The sequence below is a fragment of the Narcine bancroftii genome, unplaced genomic scaffold (genome assembly GCF_036971445.1).
Source record: "Narcine bancroftii isolate sNarBan1 unplaced genomic scaffold, sNarBan1.hap1 Scaffold_626, whole genome shotgun sequence".
NCBI classification, from domain to species: Eukaryota; Metazoa; Chordata; class Chondrichthyes; order Torpediniformes; family Narcinidae; genus Narcine; species Narcine bancroftii.
The window spans coordinates 1-26,749 of record NW_027212151.1 but is presented as its reverse complement, the minus strand read 5'-3'; the positions used below and the strand labels follow the sequence as shown (position 1 = coordinate 26,749).

Here is a 26,749-nt window from a genome sequence, read left to right as displayed (position 1 = left end):
ATGACCAACTCTTTTCCCACCAATTTCAAACGTCTGTGATGTAGATTAAGTGGTCCTTGGGATTTATTGATTTCCAGTCTAGTCATCATCATTTTATTGGGGACAATAACATCGACAAAAACTTGGCTGAACTTGTCAATGAGCTGAAGTGTGTGATGAGTGAAAGTATCCATGAGTAGGGAGAAGGGAAGAGTCCCACAGATTTTTAACTTCATTTAATTTTCCTTGAGTTACAGCTACAGCATGAATTGTGTGATGGCTTGCAAACAGTAAAGCATAAGATGCGGGGGTCAACCTCAGGAATACATTTCCCCTGAAGTACCATTCTTTTGCTTAACAAATAGATTTGTCAAGGCTAGTTCAGATTTAAAATCTGATGATCAAACCCAGGCTAAATCTTCATATTCCTGTGACAAAGGGGGAAGGAAATAAAACTGCAAGACGCAACAACAGATTTGGAGCGAGAATCCCCTTCATCCGGTAAGTGCGAAATCATGGTTGTCTGGAGTAATAACTGTGCTGGGAATCCTTTGGGTCGAACGAAATAAGGGGAAAGTGCACCATCCGCTTTTCCCTTTTCTAAAAAAACACAGATGAGGACAAGGAACATCTATGGAAACACTAATCCTCCAAGGTCCAAGAGTAAAATACCACCAATTTAGGAATGAACAACCAACCCAAAGCAAATCATTTAGATGAAAGATTTTTTTTTAATCGAGACATTTACAAAGAAACAACCCCATTTTAGATTTTGAACCAGATGTCAGGATTTTTTATAGACTGAATACGTTGTCTGTATTTCCAATTTCACTGAACCATACGCTTAACAGCTTCCACTTGCAGTCCGATGTCATCCGAAACAAATGAATATTTAGAACTGTAGAAAATAATCCGAATTCTCATAACCTCATTCAAAATAATCCAGCATCATCAAACCACGAGAGAAACGATACCTGAATGATGAACCACACAAGACAGAAGAATTCATGTTGTTTCAATAAATGGTACGAATTAAAGTGTCAGGTAATTCATATCCCTCCGGACCACAAGCCCATGCTGGCCAAATACCCCAATTAACCTACAACTCCCATACGTTTTGGAGGGTGGAAGAAAGCCGGAGCAGCCGGAGGAAATCCACGGGGAGAACGAACAAACTCCTTCCAGATAGTGGCGGATTGGAGCCCGGGTCGCGGGCTCTGCCATAGCATTGCGTTATTAACCACGGCACGAACCGAGCTGCCCCAGTCTCACCACTTCGATTCTTTCCAAACTTCGTAGGAACAGGAAATGTTTGAAATACTCTGCCGAATATTTGAGAAAGAGAAAACAACGGAGCATTTTAAAATGACAACCTTTCATCCAAAGGGCAAACAAGGGGTTCGTGGCCTGAAAGGTAAATTTTGATTCGGAAATAAAAGAAACTGCTGGTAAAACTCGGCGGGAAGAGAAACCGACTTCGCCAGACTGGGAAGGTGGCCAGGTTAGCGCGACGGTGCTCCAGCACCAGCGACGCGGGTTCGAATCCCTGTCGGGAGTCTCCTTGACCAGCGAGGGTTCTCCCGTTACCTCCCACTCTTCAGGAAAGTCCGGGCTTGGCAGATTATGTGCTTGGAATTGGACGGTGTGAGCTTCATTGGCCGGAATCGGCTTCCACCGGGTTGTAAATATTATTAATTTTAATTCTAAAAAGTAAACTCGTGAAGCTGCTGCGATGGTCGGGGAGAGAGTCTCTCTGGTCGTTAAAACGGAGATAAGCACGGAGATAAACTCCAGATCAGCCCATCTGCTCAGTGGACGAACAGAAGAGAAGTGGCACGGGAAAAGGTTCCTCTACCCGAATCAGGAGCTCTGTCTCTCCCCATGGATGCAGCCTCGTCTACCAAACATTTTCTCATCAAAAAAAGATATAGTTTCCGCATCTACAAAGTCCTCTTTGTTTTTTTATTACTTTACGGATCTTGCTTGACCCGCTGAACGCCTTAGCAGTTTGAGTACTCTCCAAGTCTTTAACATCGACTTTTCTGGTGTCTGCTAGCCGTCTCCCCATTCTCCCTCCCTTCTCCTTCCCCGTCTCCTTTCCCCCAGCTCCCCCCTTCCCTCTCCATTCACAGAGCCAACCCCTACCCAGCCCCCCTCCCCCCCGTTTGCTGCCGCGTCCTTTCTCCCTTATTCACCTATTACCGCCTGTTCTCGCAGTCTCTCAAATATTCGGACGGTGCTCCTCCTCTACCCCTCCCCCCTCCATTTTGTTCGGACGCCTGTCTACATTTTGCTTAAACCTTAATGAAGAGCTCAAGTCCGAAACATAGGTTATATATCATTATCTTAAGTACACTGTTTGACCTGCTAGTTTCTCCAGCTTTGTTTTTAGTTTGAATACTTGCTGCATTTCCTTTAATGGTGAAATATTTTATGTAATGTTGATTGATTTTTGCAACTTCTAATCGTGGAGTCACTGCCTTGGTTTCACTCTCATCCTTTAAGTTGGTACTGACTTCATATCATTGCATTCAGGATCTCAGCATCGAGTCACTGCCTCGTCTCGTCTCCAGCTTCCCACGTCCTGTCAAGTTTCCCTCTTGTGTCTGATGACCCACCGGTGTCTTGTTATAAGCTGTGTGCTCTCTTCCCTCTTTGCCAGTTCGTTTTAGCCCTTTGGTGTAAGTGTCGCAGCGCCTTTTCCCTCGCGACAGCCTATTCCCAAGTGTTTTTTTTTAAATATTTGGACTGCTTTTTGACCCTGCCCTCTGTCTTGCCCTGCTAATTTGTTTGCCTTCTCCAATTGATCCCCTTTTTACTGAATCTATGATTCCTAGTTAAAATTCTGATAATCGCCTAACTGAACTGTCTCTGAGTCGTGCGTTTGGGTCGATTCTCACTCAGTCAAGCCTAATTCCTTGATAGTCACGGCGTCAGGGGGAAACGAGTCCTTCCACCCAACGTCCGTGCCCACTCAACTCCTCCCGCTTGTTTGCGTTCGGTCCCTGTCCCTTTCAATGTTTATTGTCTTCTTGCTGATGGATCAGAATATATTGCCCAAGGGAATTCCTGAGCAAGGGCCCAGACCCGAAACATTGGCCATCTTTTTTGGGCCACCCTTCCCATGGGTGCTGCGTGATCTGGTGAGTTCCTCCAGCATTTTTGAGCACTGGAATATATCCGTCGCGCTTCTGGTTTGTGCCTTGGCGAGAGTGAAAATGTTTTGGGCCACAAGAGATAAAATATGGAGGAACAGAACGTCCATGCTAATGGCTCGAGTGAGCAGGAGAGCCCTTTTATTTCAGGACAGAAAGGTCTTCGACCTGAATGAATAAGTGTTTCTCTGTGTCTTGAACCTCCCTGACGGACCGAGTGTTTGCAGCGCATCGTGTTTCCAGCACCTGCTTTTTGTTTCTTTTAATCTGAGAAGTGACCTGTGTTTGTAAAGTTAATAAGTCTGAGGCAAATATTGATTTATTTCTCTCCCTGCTGGGAGTAGCGTGGGATATCATTTCAATCCAATTTACCGTCATTATTTTCATCTTCGTATAAATCGCTCACCATGCAATATTCATCTTCGTTGACACAACTGGACGAATGTCCTTCTACTGACAAAACACAGATCTCATTAAACGGGGTGACCTGCAATTTTAAAGAAACCGCTTCTACCAAGTTTAAATATAGTTACCCTGTTGTCCTCCAAATCCCCGAATACTTATCTCCTCATACATCGGCTGAGGAAATCCAGTGACAGGACGCTGCCATTTTTCATGATCTAAAATACCAACAATATAACAGATCAAACAAATGAAAAGTCAATAATTATGTTCTCTCTCGAAAATTAAATGCACGTGAAAAGGGTTCACCGGAAAACGTGTCCATAGATGGAGAAATAAATGTTATTTCTCTGAATTACGGATGCTTATGGAGTGAATTGGTAAAATACCGATGATACTGTCAGGAAAGGGGCCAAGATGTGGGGTGGGGTCCAGGGGTGTGTCTGAGAGTAGATGTGAATATCTATGAATGTGTGCGTTGGTTTTTCTGTTTAAACAGAAAACAGGACCACAATGTCCGTCTGTATGATGTGTTCAAATTTTTTTTGATCCTCAATTTTGAACAAAATATGTCCCCTCTCGCTGTACATCTCGTTTTTGTTCTTTTCATTAATTGTCAGTTAAGTGTGATGTGACCACATGTGTTTCCCCAATGCTCTGCTCTCTTCCCTTCCCTGTATTGCCCAAGCACATAGGTCAGCGTGAGAACTGCGAGGGAGTCGAGAGATATTTGGGGGGAAATTGTTTTGCACCAAGCTCTACCTTACGTTAATAGTATTAGTGATGTTGTCCCAACATAAGTCGGACCAGCAAATCTGTCTCCTATCTTTGTCTTGCATTACAAATTAAAACCAGAAATAAAACACAAATATAAACAGAAATATCAGATCAGTGTTTTAGATGCAGAGAGGAAGCAGGAAAGATTTTACATTCAATCTGGTCATGTTCCAAGGTGAGGCCTTTCTGGGAAGATTTGGGAAATCTTCTAGAACAAATCACTAAGATTCGATTCGATTTATAGAGATCCCGGAATTGTTTATATTGGGAAATAAAGACCTAAAACCAGGCTGTCTAAATAAACACCAATTGGGATTTGTAAAGATCACATTGACGGTGGCCAGGAAGTGTATAGCGGTGACCTGGAAATCTGATTCCCATCTGGATATGACTCATTGGAAAGCGGAACTAAGATGTTTTACTAAATAGTTGAGTCCATATCATCCACACGTGGGTGTAGCTTCTTAGCCATGGCCACCCTCAACCTCCACCTCTGCATCTGGGAACCACCTGGGATTCCGGGTGTCAGGATAATTTGATTGGTGAGCGAAATGAACCTTCTTCTTTTTTGGTATATTTTTTCTTTTCTCTTTTCAATTCGATTAACTATTTCTCTCCTTTTTTTCCCCCTGAGTGGATGGGAGGGAGGGGGGTTAGGGTTTTTTTCTTTTTTTGTAAACTTACTCAAAATCAACATTAAGATTGTTTCTTTTATGTAATTGATGAATCTCATGTTTTCATGTTAATTTGAAAATATAAAAATAATTTTAAAAGGGATATTTGGGATAATTAAATGGGATAAATATCGGTTTATTGGATGCGTGCATATTGCCATCGACTTATTATTGCAGAAGAGACCGATTCTAAGTGGAATGATTTCATGATTCCAAGAGCGGGTGGAATAGATATTTGTGATATCTGTTACATTCAATCACTCACCTTTCTGGGTTCTTCGCATCATAACTTTGACCAAGTAAAATGACACGACAATCAAAAGAACAGCAAGAATGCAAGGAGTAACGTATACAAAAGCTCGTAAGTAATTAAAAGGGTGTTCGTGCGGCTGGTTACCTGAAAGACAGATAATGTGGTTAATTTGGCGCGTTGCGGCCTTTGAACCAAACCGAAATGTTCGAGAACAACACAAGGTAAAACTTTCGTTCACTAGTGGGCCCTTCGAGGTTAATTTTTCCAATTATTTTAATGTCAATTCTATTCCATTATCCTCACAGACATCCTTTGAATCAACACATCTTAAATATTCATCCAATGGCCTTGCTCATTTCCCAACTTTCAAACGAATGAGAACGACACAACTGATTGCATAGATCACTACAGCACAGAGGCAGGACCCTTCGGCCCTTCTAGTCTGTGCAGAACCATTTTTGCCTAGTTGAATCAGAACAGAAAATTAGAAAGGCAATCAATTATTTCCTCAAAACACTGGGATGAAAGAATGACGGGAAAACGATGTAGAGTGAGATACTCGTTGCGGATTCTCGGGGGCCAATAGGGAACACTTGGCGAGTGCGAGGTTGTTTTATGATTAAAATACAGAAATATCGGGAGAAGTGGGATCAAAATGGAAAGATCACAGACCAGAACATATCACCCCGACGTCTTCTTTGTGACCACAGTCGTGATGACCCATTGCTAAAAATTGGCAATCCCACAGGAAGAATTCACTCCCTTTGCATTTAACCTCGTCCATCCAAATGGTCCCGTTCACGTTGGGGAATAGAATGTGGCCGGAAGCCGAGACTGGATCTCCACAGTTCAATTGCCTACACACGACTGCGGCATCGAGACTATCCCAGGAATCGTCACACACCGTTCCCCACGACCCGTCGAGGAAAACTTCGACTCTTCCGGAGCAATTGTCGAACCCTGCCACGAGCCTCAGACCTGAAACGAGCGACGGACGAGCACGTTAACATGCACCGAATGCATGGTTTACATTTCCCTGAGTCCGAAAATACTGTGTCCAGTCCTAAGTTGTTGTAATGTGTGTGAAAAGGTTCAGGGATTCTTAGGACGTAATGTGTCGCTTTCCAGTTTATTTTACAGTCACTACTGGAGTCACACAGTGATGTACAGTATGGAAATGGGACCTTCAGCTCCACTCGTCCATGCCAACCAAGCTGTCTAAAGAACTAGGATATTACAGCACCACTACAGACCCTTCGACCCATGATAATGTACCGACTTACATATTCCTACCAAAAACAATGACTCCCTCCCTTCCTCATAACCCTCCATTTTTCTTTCTTCCCATGCGCGTGACTGAGTCATATCAATGCCCCTTTTGTACCAGCCTTCACCACCTTCGCTAACAATGCATTCGAGGCACCCACAACTCTCTGTGTTAAAAACTTACCAGAACTGCCACTATACACAACAGCGATCTCACCAACATCACATACAAGCCAATGAGGCAGACATGACCCGCGCCTTTCTCGACACCTTGTGCACCACTTTCCGGAAATATGGAATTCTGCCCTGGATCTCTCTGTCCTGCAGCGCTGTCGTACTAACAGTCGTACCAGTGTCGATGTAATTTCTGCCCTGGTTTGACTTAACACTTGTCCGATTTAAATTCTATCTTCCGTCCCTTGGCACATTTCCGAAGTTGACCCTAATCGTGCCTAACCTTCGATAACTAAATACACTATTCCATTAACTTTGATGTCATCGCAAACCTCCTCCTGGTTGCACGCCGATAGCGCCTGGCACAGTTGAAACACGATGAACCCCTTTGTCGACTATCAACGGTTATTTGCAAAGGAAGGAATAATATCGGTCCCATGACTCCACCCGAACACTCGATTACGGGTCCCACTGGACTCGAGCATGACTTGAATTAACAGTCCACTGCGCAATGGGGCGATGGGGGGCAGAACTTGTGAATGAAGAAAATCCTTTCTTATCAGCGGAAAAATAGATTCGGCAGGGAAACCCGAAAGAAGATAAATCCATGGACCGATGAGAAGTGTCATTACCAGACTGCTCTGTAATTGAATGAAGTAACTCTTCTTTCCTATTCCCGCCGGCTCGGCTTTTCGTCGGCTTTGATTCTGTAAAGCAAGTTCCAACCATCATTTTGGTAAATTATTGCAAATAGCAATATCTCTGTTTTCAGTTTATTACCTGAACAAATGACCCCGACGTCCTCCCTGTGTTCGCAGTTATTATTGCCCCAGGGTAAAGATGGACATTGCCATAAGAGGGTGTCGTCCAAGCGACATCTCACGTCATCGAGCCAGATAGGATCCGACCCCTCGCCAAATGCCGCGTTGCTTTTCACCATCGTTGCCGAGCCGCAGTGGAGCTGCGAGCAAACCACTTCTGCGTTCGTCATGTCAAAAAAATCCGAGCAAACAGTCCCCCAGACTCTGTTGTAGAAAACTTCAAGTCTACCCTGGCACGGATTCGACCCGTTCACCAGCCTTATCGCTTTGTGACCTGAAGAACAAAAAAAAAGTTGAGCCTTAGCTTTGTTCCAAAGATACCGGCATTTAATTCAACTGTGAAAACCAGGGGACCGTGTTCTGGTTGTGCGGTGAAATTCTGACGTTTATTGCAATGTTAATGATAACTCAGAGGCTGTAGATGATAATCGTCTCAGTGCATGTTAACTCGCGAAAGAAACAATGCTTTTTTAGGATACATCCCAGACCTGTTAGTGAACAGCATACTTCTGAAGTCACGTCGTGGTTGACGAAAAAATGCTATATAGAAAGGTGCCAGTAATAATTAGAAAATGACCATCAGTCTTAGTGTCGGTAATACCTGGAAAAGCTTCTCCTATTTCATGAGATAAAAGAGCAGGAGTAGGCCATTTAGCCCGTCGAGTCCTCTCCACCATCATGACCTGACTCATTCTCCCACTCAGCCCCACTCCCCGTAACCTTTGATACCCGGTTATTCAATACCTATTCATCTCTGCCTTAAATGCACCCGACGACATGGCCTCCACAGACGCCCATGGCAGCAAATTCCAGAGGTTCACCGTTCTCTGACTGAAGAAATTCCTCCGTTTATGGGGACTAAACACAACTCTGGCATAAATTAGATGAAGGCAATCTTGGTTCAACCGAGCAGACACATGAAACTGTCTGACTGCACATTGGCAAGTGCCTGGGTATCTTCGTCGATGAACTCTCGAGTGAAAAGTGAACCCACTATTCAGAGGATCGATTCATAGAATCAACGTGGATATTGGAATATTCGCTAATAAATAATTCTACCACTATAGTTCCAACCGATTTTATGTTGGTTTCCTGAACTCCAGGGAAACATAAAATGATTGATTGTCCTGATCGGACCTCTTCACCATGCATGGGGAAATCACACTTCTACCTGGAGTCAAAACATTGTGCATAATATAAATCACTCCTCACCCGAACAGATAACTCCAGCATCTTCTTTATGAACACAGTTACTTTCGCCCCAGGATCTGGCCAGATATTCCCCTGAGCCTCTAATATTCACTAAACTCTTCAAGTCAATCTTCCAAATGGGACCTGAACCTTGGCCAAACAAGCCGGAAACTGTTGCGTTCAGAGCAGAACCACAATTCAATTCTTCACACACAAAACGAGCATCTCTTAAATCCCAGGAATCATCGCACACGGTTCCCCAGGCTCCATTGTAGTAAACCTCCACCCTTCCGGCACAGTGACTTCCACCGTCCACCAATCTTAAACGAACATGACCTGCAGCACAGACAGAATCGCATTTCATAATTGTGAATCTGGCAACAGTTTGCATAAACCTCGCAATTAAATTCTCCCAATTTATAACATTTAATTCTGTTTAACCTGAAGTTTGCATGTGATGGTCATTTATGAAATAGAGGGCTGACTAAACAACCTGCCGGAGGAACTCAGTGGGTCTAACAACATCTGGGGAGGTGGGGGCGGCGGGGGGCGGGGGGAGAGGGTGGTCACATTTCAGATCTGCTGGTGGAACGGCTGATAGCCGGTATAGTACTGTCAGTTTAATTCTGTATCCCATTCCCACTCGAATCATTCGGTCTGTGGCCTCTTGCATTGTTTGAACAGGTCAACGGACGCTTAGAAGAGTGGGCTGAAAGATGGCAGATGGAGTTTAATGTAGATGTAGATAAGTGTGAAGTGCTTCATTTTGGGAAGAATAATCAAAACAGGACATATACAGCGAAGGGGAGGGCATTGAAGAATGCAGAGGAACACATGGGTCTTGGAATAACGGTTCGTCGTGCTTTGAAAGTGGATTCTCATGTAGATAGGGTGGTAAAGAAAGCTTTTGGTATTCTGGAATATAGGAGTCGGAAAGTGATGTTGAGATTATTCAAGGCATTGGTGAGGCCAAATTTGGAATACTGTGTGCAGTTCTGATCACCAAATTATAGGAAATATATCAATAAGGTAGAGAGGGTGCAGAGAAGATTTACTAAAATGTTGCCTGGATTGCAGTATCCAGAATACAAAGAAAGATTGGATCTTTATTCATTGGAACTTGGAAGGTTGAGGGGGGATTTGATAGAGGTATATAAAATTATGAGGGGGATAGACAGAGTAGATGTAAATAGGCTCTTCCCCTGGAGATTGGAACGAGGGGTCATGAGTTAAGGGGCAAAAGTTTAGAAGTAACATGAGAGGGAGCTTCTTCACTCAGAGAGTGGTGGCCTTATGGAATGACCTTCCGGAAGAGGTGATTACAACAGGGTCAATTTTGTCATTTAAGAAAATGTTAGATAGGTGCATGGATGTGAGGGGATTGGAGGGTTATGGGCAGGGAGCTCTAGGTGGGACTAGAGAAGATGACTTAAATCGGCACAGACTAGAGGGGCCGAGATGACCTGTTTCCGTTCTGTCATTGTTATATGGTTATAACAATGGTTAACTCACCCTATGAAGCCCACATGCCTTGAATGAATAACACTAGGTTGACGTGGAAGAAACTGAACTCACGATCGCAGCGTTTTATTTTTAATTTCCCCTTCCTCGCCTTCATTGCTACTTAAAGCATTTTACTATTTTTTTCCCCATTTACAAGTTTATCCCACTGTTTTATTCAACTTGAGCAAGATTATCTATCACAAGTGCTGTCTGGCCTGCTAGAATTTCAGATAGTTGCTGCAGGGTCCCTTCTGTCATTTAAGAGAAGGTTGGATGTGTACGTGGAGAAGAGGGGGTTGAAGGGTTATTGGCGGAGAGCGGGAGGTTTGAGCTAGCGGAGTTGTTCTAGTGAACCGGTGAGGACTCGAAAGGCCGACATGGCCTGTTTCCGCTCCGTAAATGGTTATATGGTTAATTATGCTTTTATTCACATTTCCACATCGGACGTTCACTTTTTAACGACTGGTTATGTCCGAGCACAAACAAATCCCCGTCCTTGAAATAAGCAAGGCAATGGAGATGTGGAACAAAATCTGGAATCGTGTGGCATTCCGGGTGCAGATATGAATACAACAAAGTTAAGAAAGCACGTTCTTACGAGAACAAAGCACACCGACATCACGGTCGACCGAGAAAGAGTCGGAATGTGTGAAATTGCAGTTCCAGAGGTAGGGTTCACAGCCGTTGCAACCGACATTGTACATAATTACAGGCCCCTTTCCAATTCCATATCTGGAGGCGTTGTAAACATTGATGGCGGGGCCGCAGTTTAGTTGTCTGCAAACCACATCGGCATTATTGAAATTCCACTGGGTGTCAAAGACTCGGCCCCAGACACCGCCGTGATAAACCTCGACTCGGCCATCGCAACCGCTCTCTCCATTCACCAGTCGCAGCTGCCAAGGGTCCACTGTCATAATGCAATTTGGAAACCAATGTCATTCAAGATCTTGCAGTGACTTATGGTGAATGCATATACACATTAATTCAAATTGACCAAGATTAACATTAAGGTTGCAAATGTGGCATCATCAATGAAATGCCAAGGAGAATGTCTCGGTTGTCAAAGGAGCTCCTTAACTGGCAAAGCTGGAACTAAGAACGGGTTACATCATCTTGTGATGCTCGAGGTTACGTTGAAGGAACGGTTGGAAAGAAAATGGATGGGGTCTCTCTGAATGTTTGGGTTTGGTGACGTGTAAATGTTCAACTCACCTTGCAATTTCCAAAATGTGACGTGACTTGATAGGCCACGTCGTGACTGATTAGCCCTGCAAAAAGACCATTAGAATGCAGGGCATACTTAATACTTCACAATACATCACCTACCAGAACAGATCACTCCCACATCGTTTTTGTGTGTGCATGTATCGTGTCCCCACGATGCAGTGTGACAGTCACGCAATCGCATCTCATTGCCGCGACATTCGTTGATATCTTTCCATATCGAACCGTTTCCCTCGCCAAAGAAAGCTCCCATAGACGCTGCTGTCGCCGCTCCGCAATTGAGATGATTGCAGACGACGGCCGCATCCTTTAAATCCCAGTAAGTGTCGCAGACCGTTCCCCAGGTGTCACCTCGAAGTATCTCCACTCTCCCTGAGCAGTCGTCCTTGCCACCAACCAGCCGCGGTCCCTTTTGTCCTTTCGTGTAAAACCAACCAGCAAAATTAACCTGGGATACATTCCATTAAATAATTCATATCTCACATAACCAACGTTATTGGTTAACCAAACTCAGATTGGTTTTGAGAACTAAATGAATGAACTCAAGTTCAAGTTTATTATCTGACACGAGCAGAGGAACCTGGGTTTCTCCACACCATGGTGCACACACATACACACATAATCCATTTCTCACACAGTGCACAATAATCAGATGGATATAGAAAACGATTATATGAAATAAACGTGTAAATAATCTGAGTAATTTACTTACTTTATTTATAAGAGACTCACGAGACTCCTATCTCCAGGTTCAGGGACTGCAGCTACCCTCCACCATCAGACCCCTCAACGATAAACTCAATCAGGGACTCATTTAAGGACTCTCACTTTGCTCATTATGTATTACTGAAAATTTATTTTCAGTATTGCATGATCAGTTTATTTACATTCTTGTTCAAATTTCTTTCTTTTCATCACATTTCTTTCGGTTTGAGTACACTTTACCGTTACTGGTAATTAGAAATGCAGACTGGCCCACGGGGCAAAAGAATCTCAGGTTGTGTATCATGCAATGTATGTGCTCTGACAATAAATCTGAACTTTCAACTTTGATCAATCTCACAGCTTTCGAGAAGAAGCTATTTCCCAGACTGGCAGTCCTTATTTTGATGCTCCCGTACCTCCTTCCTGATAGTCGCGGGTCACAAATACTGTGTGACGGATATGCAGCTACCTGATGCAGCCAGACAGGACTCACTCGCGTTCCGGCAAAATTTTGTCAAGACGGGGGCTGGTAGCCTTGCCTTCCTCAACCTCCTGAGAAAATGAAGGCGCTGTTATGCCTTCCTGGCTGTTGAGGAGTTATTAATTCAGAATACGTCGTCCTTTATATCCACACCAAGGAATTTTGTGCTCTCCACTCGCTTCACGACGGAGACGTTGATAAAACCATAGAACCATAGAAAACTACTGCATTAAAAACAGGCCATTGGGCCCTTCTAGTCTGTGCCGAAACACCATTTCGCCAGTCCCACTGATCTGCATCCATCCCATTACCCTCCAGACCACTCCTATCCATGTATCAATCCAATTTACTCTTAAAACTCTTAAGAGTGAGCCCATATTTACCACGTGAGATGGCAGCTTGTTCCACACTCCCACCTTTCTCTGAGTGAAGACGTTTTCCCTATTGTTCCCCCTAAATCTTTCACCTAAAGACAAGTCCTCTTGTATTTATCTCTCCCAATTTAAGTGGAAGGAACCTACTCGCATGTACTTTGTCTTCCCCCCTCATTATTTTGTAAACCTCTATCAAATCTCCCCTCATTCTTCAAAGCTCCAAGGAATAAAGTCACAACCTGTTTAATCTTTCTCTGTAATTCAACTTCTGAAGAGCCAGCAAATCTACATCCTAGCAAATCTTCTCTGCATTATTTCAATCTTACTGATATCCTTCCTGTAGTTTAGCAACCAGAACTACACACAATACTCCAAATTTGGCCTCACCAATGTCTATACCACCTCACCATAGCATCTGAACTCCTTTCATTTCTGAAGGCCAAGATCCCAAAAGCTATCTTTACAGCTCTGTCTACCTGTTCCACCACTTTCAGGGAATTATGTATTTCTATTCCCAGATCCCTTTGTTCCTCTGCAGTCCTCAGTGCCATTTTCCATCCCATTTTTTCCAGTTGGTCCAGATCTCTCTGCAAGCTTTGAAAACCTTCCTCACTGTCCACAACATCTCCAATTTTAGTGTCAACTGCAAACTTTCTGATCTTCATCTTCCTGAAGTCCACAAACATGTAATTTGTCCTGTCTATGTTGAGACAGGTTGCTGTTCTCACACCATTTGATGAGACCCCCACACCCTCCTCTCTAACTCATCACTATTGCCACTGAAGCCAACTCATTTTGATTCATTTTGAGCTGAATTTTGAAGTGCAGTCAAGAACCAGCAGCTCTCAGAATGATGGGCCTTGAAGATTTGCTGCCAACCTAGACTTTTGGTGGTCAACAAGTCCAGAATCCATTTGCAGAGAGGGTTGTTTATCCACCTACCTCTGAGATATGTTCACATTGAACAATGAGCTGATTTTAATGAACAACAGACAAGCATTGGTGGCATCATTCTCCATGTGGATTAGGATGGAGCAGATGGTCAAGGGTCTATCATCATAAATGGACAGTAGCCAAAACTGGAACTAGTCCAATATTTGGATGAAGGTGGAATTTTCTGTGTTCCATTATGTTGCTCAAGCACTTCATGATCGAGATCAGTGTTATTGGGAAGTAATCAATTAATCCAGTTAATATTGCTCTCTTGGCCACTGGGATGATCATTGCTGCCTTAAATCCTGTGGGAGATGTCCGTTAGCACCTCTGTCAGCTGGGCTGCCCAGTCCTTCAGCACCTGGCCAGGTATATTGTATGGTGTCACTACTTTGAATAGGATCCTCTTCACCTTGACAGCGGCTATGTAGCATGCCTGTTCTTCAGGCAGAGAAGGGACTTTCCTTGGTGTCACATTTTTTCATCAATCTGTGCACAGAAGAAGGGTCACATCATTGTCACTTACACGTAGGGTTGACTCATGGTCAGTTATGGCGTGAATACCCTGCCAAGAAGCCTTGTCTTGCCAGTGTATCATAACTGTCTGTGGATTCTCTGTGCATACTCCTGGTTGGAAGCCAGAATTGAGCAGATTTTAATGGCTTCTGGTCACTCGACCTGAAGGCAGTGTCATGCGATCTCATGCACAAAACCTCTGCATCAAGCCATGGTTTCTGGTTTGCCCTGGCTGTGTCACATTTGGTCATTGTAGCATCCGCAATGCAATTGCATATATAGTAAGTCACTGAGCTCAGAAATTCATTCATGTTGATGTTGTGATCAATGAGTGTGGACTCAATGTGTTATGCTATCTAGTCACTGCAACAGGCCATACGGTTTATCAGGGCACAATATGTAGAATGGACCATGAGAAAATGCAAGAGCAAATAAATTTATTGACAGTCAATGAAAAGGAAACAGTCTTGTTGGAAGTTTGCAATAAAACTCTGTGCAATGGAAGAAGAACTCCATTGGGTAGATAGATTTCAGATCAATTGCTAAATGTTGCACAAACTGTGAAGTTAAATAAAATCAGTAGGTGGTGCAAGGATTCACCAGGTCTGACAGTATGTGTATTCACAGAGGCAAAGTTCAAAGTCATTTAATCAAAACTGAGGAAGGTTAGATGTAAAATACATTTTAAAAATCAGAGAACAAAGTAGTAGAGGACTAAACATGAATGTGTGCAAAAGATTTGAAGGTTTCATGAGGCCTTGACAAAGAATTGTGTATCTCAATAGCAATCTGCTATTTCCAGAGTACTGGAAAGTGGCTAATATTGTACTAGTCTTAAAGAAGGATACCCAGGACTTTATGGGCTGATAAGCCTCACGTCAGTGGTAGAGAAGCTATTAGAAAATATACATAGGGACAGAATTTATGCATTTACACCTGGAGAGTACTTACATTCTCAGGTTACGGACAGTCAGTATGGCATTTCTTACCAATTTGATGCCGGTATTTGAGAATGTAATAAAGTTAGTTGATGAGGGTAAGACAGTGAATGTTGTCCACTTGAGTGTAGTAGGGCCTTTGACAAAGTCCTCATGGTAGGCTGATCCACGGTGAATTGAGAGCTTAGATAATGAATTGGTTGAGTGCATGAACGAGTGTGTGTCTGCATGAAGATGTTTGCAGATAACATTAAGATTGGAGGTGTTGTGGACAGTGTACAGGGCTATCAAACCACACAACAGGATAAAGATCAATTACTGATATAGGTCAAGAAGTAGCAGATGGAGATCAAGTCAGACAAGTGTGAACTATGGTGCTATGAGAGGACAATTGTAAGGAGAATACAAACGGTTAATGACAACTTTTGACAATGTTGATATGCAGAGGGATCTGGGGACGTGGTTCATACCTCTGTGAAAGCATCCTTACAAGTAAACAGGGCAATAATTAAGCCAAGTAGTATACATGCCTTTATTGGCCAGGACATTGTGTACAAAGTAAGGGAGACATGTTCCCACTATATAAAAACCTTGTTTAGGCCACACTTGGAATACTGTGTGCAATTTTGGTTGCCCGAGTCTGGGAAGAGGGTGGACAATTTGGAAAGGGCCCAAGAGAGTTTTCCCAGGATGTTGCTAGATTAGAAGATATGAGCTACAAAGCAAGGTTGGATTATCTTGCATTGTTTTCTCGGAACTGTCAAAGGAGAGCCGGATATGTTCACACAATTATGAAAGGCATAGAGTCATTCAATGTGAAAACAGACCGTTGGACTCAATGTGCCCACGCCGACCAAAATGTCCCATGCACATTCGTCCTGCCTGCCTGAATTTAGCCAATATCCTACTAAACTAATCAAATCCATGTAGCCATACCTAAACATTGCAAAAGTACCAGCCTCAACCACCTCCTCCAGCAGTCTGTTCCACGAACCCACGAGCCTCTGTGTATAAAATGTAACCCCTCAGGTTCCTGTTAAGTCTTCTACCCTCACCTTTCTACCCTGGTAACTGATTTCCTTACTCTGGGCAAAGAATACTCTATGTTCACACAATTTATTTCTCATGATTTTTCTGAAGACCTGCTCAGCCTCTCCTTATAGCTCAGAATCACATGCTGGCAACATCCTCAGAAATCTCCTCCACACACACTCCTTGAAGATATGTTTCCTGCATCAAATTGACCAAAACTCAACACAACACTTCAAAAATGGGGCACCACAAACATCTTGTACAATTGCAACGTGACCAACAAACTTTTATATTCAATACTGACTGATGAAGGCCAATATGGTAAAAGCCGTTGGACCACCCTATATACCTGTGAGGTCACTTTCAAGGTACCATGTACAGCTACTCTATAACACTCGTAGAGCTCTTCCATTCATTGTGTAGGTCCTTCCCGTGTCAGACCTCCAAGAATCACAACATGGCACCTTTCTGTGGGTGAAATTGCATCAACCATTCAGCTGCCCACCTCCACAACTGACCAAGGAAGATAAAGTAGTGAATCAGACTAAAAACAAAATGTCACATACTGGAGGCTACATGTTTCATGGGTGTGGGTTAAAGGAGATATGAGGGTTTAAAAGACTTTGGAAAATCATCGAGGACCCCTTCCACCCTCTACACAGCATCTTTCAGCTACTCCCATCAGGGAAGAGATACAGGAGGATCAGAGCCAGCACCGCCAGGCTGAGGAACAGGTTCTTCCCACGGGCAGGGAGAATGGTGAACGACCAAAGGAACTGCTCACACTGACCATCCGAGACTCTCATACAAACAAAGCATCATTTATCTATTTATTTATTTATTTGTGTGTATTGTCCTGCATATGTATTTTTTTTTGTCTACCATGGTGTTATGTCTGGTTGTGTGCCTGCATGCAGACTGGAGAACGCTGTTTTGTCAGGTTGTACTTGTACAATCAGATGACAATAAACTTGACTTGACTTATTTACACAGGAAAAGGTCAATGTCTCAAACTTTCTGCCAGGAGTAGTGGAGGAAGAGGATGCATTAGTAGCGTTTATGTGGTTTCTACACGTGTATGCAGGGAACAGAGGGGTATACATCAGGTACAAGCAGCAGAATTTCTACTCTTTTCTGTTTGTTCTTCGTTTTCTATCACATCTTGACTTCCAAATATCAGTGGCATAATGGCTTTTCTAAGATTCAATCATATTTCTGTATACATTTTAGAGAGATTCCAGTTACTGTTATCGAGCATAGTACGTTGCTCAGACTCAACGCTTTCAATCGCCGCTTGCTTCCCTATCAAGAGGGTAGAGAATTGAATTTTTCCCAGGCTAAATGTATAATCTTATGTATAAATGAAATGTCAAAACACCTACCAGAACAAATGACACTGACATCATTTCTATGGGTGCAGTTTTGTTGGTTGTTTTGTCTGGTAGTGCAATTCCAGAGGGTGGTCTCATCGCCTCGACACTCATAGGATTCCTGCCACACAAAGCCACTACCCTCTCCAAAATAGGCTCCTTGTAGCACTGATATTACGTTCCCACACTTTAACATTCTACACACCACACGTGCATCCGATAAATCCAAATGCGAACCGCACACTGTGCCCTGGATCGCTCCACGCTGTATCTCCAGCCTGCCGGAACATCTGTCATGTCCACCAACCAGCCTGGCTTCTCTGTGAGCTGTGAATTGTTGAAATTAGACAGTTTCCTTAGACAATTAAAATACGGGAATATATTCCATATAATAAAGTTGTTTCTTTAACACTTCACTTTACCAAAGTAAATCAAAGTTCAAGGTTCATTTTATTGCCATGTAGCAATAAATTAAAAATTCAATATGCATAATGTACATTAATATTTGCCCTGCTGTAAGTCAAAGAGTCGCCAACAATTGGAGATATTCAAACTAGAACGAACGGTGAAAAGCTGCAATAAAACAATGCTTTATTGTTATGAGAAGGTGTTGAAATGGCGACCCTGCACCCGCTAAAAAGTGACAACATATTGGCAATGTTAATCAAAAAACCATAAACGAGACGGTTGGCGGGCGCAAACTATGGGGGTAAAACATGAAAGGACTCTGTGAGGATCCTGGAGGATCTCAGCCGGTCTCTCAGCGTCCATAAACTGCAGAGATATATCGCTGACGGTTCGGCCCTGGGCCCTTTTTCAAGGAATAAGAAGAATTATCCCTTATTCTTCTATTTCTTCTTTTTCGTTGAAGAGAGGCTCGGGCCCGAACCGTCGGCAATTTATCTTTGCTTTTTTGGATGCTGGAAAAACCGGCAGAATTCCTCCAGGATTTCGGTGTTTTTACAAAACTATCCGTATTCATTCCTACTAATAAATGACCATATACATATAACCAAATAACAATTACTGTACGGAAACAGGCCATATCGGCCCTTCTAGTCCGCACCAATTTAAGTGAACTCCACAAATCCCACAGAATGTGGGAATAAGCTATTTCCCAGCCTGGCTCTCGTGATTTTGATGCTCCTACCTGATGGTAGCAGGTTGAAGATGACCTCAAGACAATTCCTGAATTCCCCTATTTAGTTGAAATTGACTGGGAGAGAGATTTTTCCTTTGGGTTCAGGTCCAGTCTGATGGTCACACACTTCCACCTCCGGAAAGCAAAATAGGTGCAGATCCTTAAAATGATCACTGCATGCAATTGCTGAATTAATTGCTTAAATTATGGGCTAATCGTGCACAATATAATTGAGATTAGAACTTTTATCACCGAACCGTTCTCGTCACGGTGTGAGGGCCGCTGTGCTGTGGAGACTTTGCTTTCTAGTAAAATTGGCCATGACTTCTGCCCGCCTTTCTTCACATAGATATTACTAGTTTTACTCTTGGGTTTCTTTCCAACCAGCCAGTGACAGGATCCATCACAGAACATTCTCGCTTTCCCACATGTTTACACTGTCAGCTAAGCACCAACAATAAATCTTTTTCCTTTCCGGGACGGGAAAAGGCAAATTAAAGACGTGCACATTCTATTAGTTTCTGCCCCCGACCCGTGGTTCTCTGTTGTGGGTAGGAGTGTAAACAGAAGCTAAAATATCACAAAATATCTACATCTCCAGCTACCTAGAAAAGGCGGTCAATCTAATGAAGGATCGATCACAACCCGCACACACTCTATTCCCTCTTCGCCCATCAAGAGTCGGAAATCTCACACCAACAGATTTAAACACAGTTTCGTGCCCATGAACCGAATCCCACAAATGTTCTGCTTGCAGACAGTTGAATTGTATTCTAACGTTGTACTCTGTAAATGTTATCTCTAAGAATGGTGGAGAGAACCTGTTAGAAGAACCCTTCTCACCGTACCGGGTATAATGTGACAAATAAACTTACCAGAACAAACAACGCCGGCTGCTTCGCTCTCCAGAGAACAGTTATGGTGATCCAAAATCATTCTCTCGCACTTCCAAGGATCATCCTCAGTGCCATTGCATCGAATTTCGACGTGCACAATAGGCCATTTCCCAACTCCAAACTGTGAATTGCCTGAAGCAGATACAGCGTCGCCACAGCCAAGGTAGGTGCACACAACTTGAGCCTCTTTCATATCCCAGTTGCGGCCGCAGATGGTGCGCAAGTTCACCAAGAAATTGCTGGCTTCCACTCTTCCAGCACAGCGGCTGCCTCCGTTGGTCAGAACCATGTTCTTCTTAACTATTAGATAATAAAATTAAGTTTCCAAGTTAATTCATTTCAAACACTTCGTTATTTAAGCTGGGGTGACAAGCTTCAAGCAGGAAACAATTGGTGCTCTCTTGTCAGTTTTGCTTTAACTCAAATGTAAAAATAATAAGAGGAAATAAATGGCCCTACAGACAAGAGATAAAGTTCAAATTCTCTCATCTTTCAGGAAACATGGCTCGTCCAGCGGTAAATTGGCAAAGAGTAAAAATACATTTTCGAGTCGCAAATCGGCTGGTGGTGAAATTGCTCACCGGAGGGAGGTGAAACCTCGGTGTTTTTAAAACATGTTAAAAGCAGTGATGTTCCTTCCCACTTAGAATCCCACCTCGGAAATCCAGCCCCAACTTCCGATCTCACAGCAGTTCTCATCCCAAGCAATTTAATTTTAGAATTAGAACCTCCACGGAATCGAACAGACTTGTTTTATATAAGGTATATTTTCTACTGATTCTTTCTGAAGCAGGTACAATGCGTTGTATCCACAGTTGACTCTTACCGAACAGCCAGGCGATGCCGAACAGTTGTTGAGAATATTTGCGCTAAATTTGTTTCATCGAATAATCCAAAGCAACAAAATACTTTTGATTTAATATTTCATCTGATTTGCAAGTTATTCCTTGTTTGCCGTAACAATTCAATCTCTGCCAACGCCTGGAGTTGTTTTCATGCAGCGGCTGTGAAGGACTCGGAACTATAATTGTTTTAGCTCCTCGGTCTATTCAAATATTATTATTTCAAACATATCGAAAGCCGAGCTACAAGGTGGTCAGAGAGAAGGAGACGGGACTCGGCCCCAAACGTTGACTGAGCGTTTCTACCCACGGATACTGTCTGCTCCGCCCAGTCATAGTTTGCTCAAGATTCCAGCATGAGCAGTTTCCTGTGTCTGAATTATGTTGTGGCGAAAGTTCAAGTTCATAAAACTGCAACAACTCTGCTATGTCCAGAGCGAGAAATAAGGACAAGTCTGAAAGTGTCTATGTGACCTGCTTTAATTTGATCATTTTGTCGGAAACGGAGCTCCGGATATATTTTTCATTGAAAATCTGCAAAACCAAAAGAATCGAGAGATATGAGATCATAGTTAGTGGAAAGAAGTTCAAGTAGGTTCTCCATCTGTTGTTCTGCTTCATTTTCTCAGCGCTTGGGACTGATTTTACCCGAAGCCTAAATATTCCACAGAAAATGGACAATCGCCTGTTGGATGCCAGGCTCTGATTTCCGTGCACCACCACATTGCACTACCGAGTGGAGGGCAGATTTCGCCGCAAAGCAGAATAGAGCTGGGACGAACCATCTCGCGTCGAGATTAGATGTCGAATGGTTCGCAACTCACGGAAAAAATGGAGAGAGAAGGTTGCGAGGATGTGGACATGTGAATTGTGAATAAGATATGATGGAATCCTCATCAGGATGAGAGCGGCCGTGGAGAGAGAGCAACTCGTGCGCTCTGTTGACCAGAAATCCACTCATGCCCGAAATGAATGACCACCTTTCTGCCTTTCTTCATGCTAAAGATAGGGGAACGATCACAAAGTCGAGAGAATAATCAGGTCTCATTAAAATTTAAAAAAAAATACGAGTTGAAATTTGAAAGTGGACTGAAGATTTTGGATTATGTGTTTAACATCCAATGCATGCAATTTTAATTCATAAGAATTTGCCTTTTGAATTACAAAATATGGAAAGAAATATTGGACGGGTGAATTGTAAAGTTTTTGGTCAACCTTGAACTTTGCTCAATGTTTACGCACCTAATGTGGATGTTGAGCGTTTTATTTCTGGTGCTTTTTTGTTGTTAAATCAAGCTAATAATAGTAGGGGGAGATTTTAATTGTGTTTTGGATCCTTTACTGGATAGATCTCCAAAAAGTACAAAGAAATCAAAGATGGTGACACAAAATGGGCCTTGATGAAGGACTTAAGTTTGGTGGATATTTGGAGAAGGGTCAATCCTATGAAGGATTTCTCTTTTTATTCTTCCCGACATGATTCATTTTCTAGAATAGATTTTTTTAAAGTATCCGCACATTTACAAGGAAGAGTATTACAGGCGGAATATAAAAGTAGGGTTATATCGGATCATTCTTTATTATTTTTCTCTTGCGTAAGTTCAGAAGTGGTACGTTTAGCATATAGATGGAGATTTAATACAATGTTGTTGAAAAAAAACAGAATTTGTTACTTATGTTAAGGAACAGGTTACTTTGTTTTTGACGGAAAATGTTAATTCTGTAGATAGTTGCTTTATATTATGGGATGTATTAAAAGCTTATTTAGGAGGGCAGATTATTAGTTATATTACTAAAGTTAAGAAACAGTATATGGCAGAGAGTGTGGAACTGGAGAAGCAAATTGCTAAATTGGAGAAGGAATTTCAGAAAGATGTAACAGAAGATTTTTTAAAAAGTGGCTTTGGCTAATTTGAAATTATGTTATAATACATTGCAAACTTATCAATTTGAGCATTTAATTAATTGACCTAAGCAATGTTATTATGAGTTGGGTGAGAGGGCACATAAGGTACTAGCATGGCAGTTAAAGACAGAATAGGTTTCACGGACTATTAATGCTGTTAAAAAGAATTCAACAGTTACTTATAAACCTCAGGAAATCAATGACCAGTTTTATTCATTTTACAAAAAATTGTATACTTCTGAGGGGAAACAGGATAGTGGTTCTATTGAATCTTATTTATCTAAATTAATGTTACCAGCATTGGAAGTGGAGGATGTTATGGAATTGGAAGCTCTATTTACAGAATTTGAGATTAAAGAAGCTATGTTGGAGATGCCAAATGGCAAGTCATTTGGATGGATTTTCTGTGGAATTTTATTCAAAAATTTATGAAGATTTATCCTGTGTTTGTGGAGGTATCACAACAAGAGCATATGAGTTGCTGGAATCTTGTTCTAGTGCTTTCATTACTGTGATTCCAAAAAAAGATAGAGACTTGTTGAAAGTGTCTTTGTATAGACTTATTTCTTTACTGAATATAGATTATAAAATCATAGCGAAAGTGTTAGCAAATCGACTTGCTATTGATAAAACAGGTTTTATTAAGAATAGAAATGCTTCAGATAATATTCTTCGATTAATTACTTTGGTCAATGCAAATCAACAGCAGCTCAACCATCCAATGGTGGTTGCACTTGATGCCAAATAAGCTTTTGACAGGGTTGAATGGGACTTTTTATTTAAGGTGTTGGAAAAGTTTAAATTTGGCCCTTTTTTATTGGTTGGGTTAAAGCTTTATATACGAACCCGATTGCCAGAGTGGTGACAAATGGTCAAGTTTCATTACTGTTTAAATTGACACGTTCAAACTGACAAGGGTGTCCATTGTTATGGATGAAGAATATAAAATTAATCTTTTTGCAGATGATGTTTTGATATATTTGACAAATCCAGAACAATCATTGCCGCATTTGCGGGCATGTTTATTACAATATGGAACATTATCTGGATACAAAATTAATCGCAATAAGAGTGAAATTTTACCAGTTGGAGAAGAAGATTATTCAGAATATAAAAATATTACTAAATTGAAATGGTCTGATAAAATTAAATATTAAGGAATAATTGTCAATGTTAATTATCAATCTTTATATAAGTTAAATTACATTCCTTTATTAAAAAAGATTAAAGCAGATTGGAAAGATCTCCTATTAACTTTAGTTGGCCGAGTTAATTGTATTAAGATGAATATTTTCCTCGAATTCAATATTTATTTCAATCAATACTGTGTTCTCTTTCAAAGGGATTTTACAGGATTTAAATAAAGCTATGAGAGAATTCTTATGGAAAGGTAAATTACCGCAGGTAGCATTGTATAAACTTACTTGCAAGTATGCGTTGGGTGGGGTTCAATTACCCATTTTCAAAATTATTATGAAGCAGCCCAGTTGAAATTTATTAGTAGTCTGATGGATTTGGACCAACCACTGAGTTGGGTGAAAGTTGAGATGGCTTGTATTTCTGAAGTTGAAGTGCATCAATTTATATTTCAATGGAATGTAAATTTGTTGCGGGAATATAATATGCCAATATTAAAACATCTGTTAAAGCTATGGACTTTAAAAAAGATAAGATTTTAGGATCAAAAAGTAAATTATCAATTTTAACTCCATTATATAACAATCAGCTTATTCCTTTTTCAATGTTTAATAATCATTTAAAGAGTTGGGACTCTAAGGCTATAAAGATGTTACAGGATTGTTTTGTAGAAAGTTTCTTTCTTTTAATCAGTTGAAAGAGCGTTTTGATATTGTTGAAAATTCTTTGTTTCTTCATTATCAACTTCAAGCTTTGGTGAAAAATATGTATGGTAGAGAGATGATTATACCTGTATTGACAGAATTCGAGTCTTTGATTTCTTCTATACCAAAAAAGAGTTATATTTCTGTTATAGACCAAGTATTACAAGACAATATGAATAAACCGGAATGGGAGAAGCCTAAGCTTAAATGGAAAAATTTATTGACCACTAAATGCCTAATTGCCTTTACCCGGTAAATAAAATTCATGGGGGTTCTGCCCACTTCTTACCGGTTGATGCACAAGAAATCAGCGACTTTGTTTCCTTAAAGAGTCATTTCGCCTTTGGTCTCACTTCTTGCACCGAAATGTGGAAAAGAAGGAGATGACAGCATTTCTGGACTGGCTATTTGGATTCGCCACTGCCTGGTCACAGTGTTCTGAGATTTGGGACGCCACTGCGCCACCAGCCACCTGGGCTCCAATCCAGCGCTGACTTTAAAGAGTTCGTCCCTTCTCCCACGAGAGGTTTATCCAGGTGTTCCGGTTTCCGCCCCTCCTCCCAAAACGAACGGGGTTAGTGGGTTAACTGACTGTAATTGGGCGGCGCGGGTTTCATGGGCCGGCAGGACCTTCGACCGTGCGGCATCGTTAAAATGAATATAAAAGATCATGAAGAGAAAGGTCCGTTTCACGTCGAATCCATCTCCTCTACTTGGCTTCCTGGATACCTAATGACGACTTTCATTCAAAAAAGCCCCAACTCTTTCTGAACAGTCGGAGATAATTCAATCCATTCAAAGGCCTTTAACAGCAGAGATGCTCCCAAATGGGATCGATCAGGGAACGGGACGGTCGGGAATCGCTGCCAAAGATTCGATAAGGCTGGAAAGGGGTACTGATGGTAATGATCAGCCATGATCTAAAATGGCGGTGCTGGCCCGACGGGCCAAATGGCCTACTCCAGCTCCTATTGTCTATTGTCTATTGTCTATCTTCACGTCGAACCTAGTCTGCAGGCAATGACAGCGAACGGGCTGCGGCTGGACAGTTTGGCATCGATCTAACTCCGGTAGGCACCGCCTTAACCGTTGCGTTTTCCTAAGATGAAGCCTCTGAACTCTATCAAGGCCCTAAAGAAAGCAACAAGGCACAAGTATTGACCACAACGCGAGTGAAAAGTCACAGCAATGGACTTCCCAAATAAAAAAAACAGGGTTATTCCCAGAAACCCACAACTGCTTTCAGAATCTGGATATAAAAGGCAGTGAGTCTGCTCCAACAACTCTGCCGCCAAGGATTAGACAAAAGGAATGAGAACATTCAACAACGCAAATACCTTGGCAGTAGACGTTGACAATCTCCCCGCTTTGGCACTGCTCTGGGTTCGCACTCATGGCAGTGGAAGAACACTCCGATAATGAATTCTCAGATCCCTTGCAGTGAAAAGTGTTCAATAAAATCGGTGCTTCTTTAGGCGACATGCGTTTGGCTACAATAATGTCGTAAGACACGCAGGAGATCTGTCTGCAGACGACGGCTCCAATGGCTGAGTTCCATTGACTGGTGCAGAGAAAGCTCCATTGGCCATTGTATTTGATCTTCAAGTCTCCGATACATGGTGCTTCCGGCCCCACCAATACGAGTTCTTCCAGCCCTGAGAAAGTCAAGAGAGGGGGTGACGATAGAAGCTGAACTGTAAGAATAGGATCTAATACATTTTAATTTTTCAATTTAAACATGCCCATGAGTCCGTTCCGTCCAATTACACCCAATTGACCTACACCCCTCCCCACCTCCATGCGTTTGAACGATGGGAGGAAACCGAAGCCTCCGGGGGAAACCCACGCCGACGTGGGGAGAACGTACAAACTCCTTACAGAGAGCGCGATCGTTGGCGCTGGAACAGCTTTGCGCTAACCTCTGCCAACCCTGTCGCCTTCTTTAAATATAATCTTGAAATAGAATAAAACGATATGTGAGAATTTGATTGTTTGATGTAGGTTCTGAATTAACACGTGCTTTCGTTGCTATTTTGGGTTTTCGGTTACCTTCTCTTCATTAAAGTCGATGCAATTCCATAAAATGAAGTTAGCCAGTGTGAAATGTGCATGTACCTTTCCTCGGCCATGAAATGGTGTCGCCAGTGGGGAAGCACGAATGATAAGACGTGAAAAGATCTGCATCTAAAGTTTTGCCACAAGACTTTGAAGTTATGGGACAAAGTATAAATAATTGTAGCTCGCAAAACCTCAAATGAAGTCCAACCAAAGTTTCAGACAGTTCCAATTTCAGTGGACTAAGAAGAGGTCGGTTCCTAAACGCTTTTGGGTGCATTTTATCGATTTTGGGCT

General features: G+C 42.2%; 1 protein-coding gene across 1 annotated transcript; it reads right to left on the bottom strand.

The window, feature by feature from the left end:
- Positions 1 to 690: 690 nt before the first annotated feature.
- On the bottom strand, positions 691 to 26,052 carry LOC138751044 (scavenger receptor cysteine-rich domain-containing protein DMBT1-like; the record flags this gene model as incomplete). The annotated part of the gene is made up of 13 exons (XM_069913144.1): positions 691 to 953; positions 3,507 to 3,584; positions 3,668 to 3,754; positions 5,253 to 5,384; positions 5,913 to 6,218; positions 7,313 to 7,387; positions 7,461 to 7,775; positions 8,714 to 9,028; positions 10,794 to 11,105; positions 11,525 to 11,839; positions 17,784 to 18,098; positions 19,788 to 20,108; positions 25,735 to 26,052. Coding segments are annotated over 13 exons (2,912 nt in total), but the record flags the coding sequence as incomplete, so codon positions are not given.
- Positions 26,053 to 26,749: the final 697 nt, after the last annotated feature.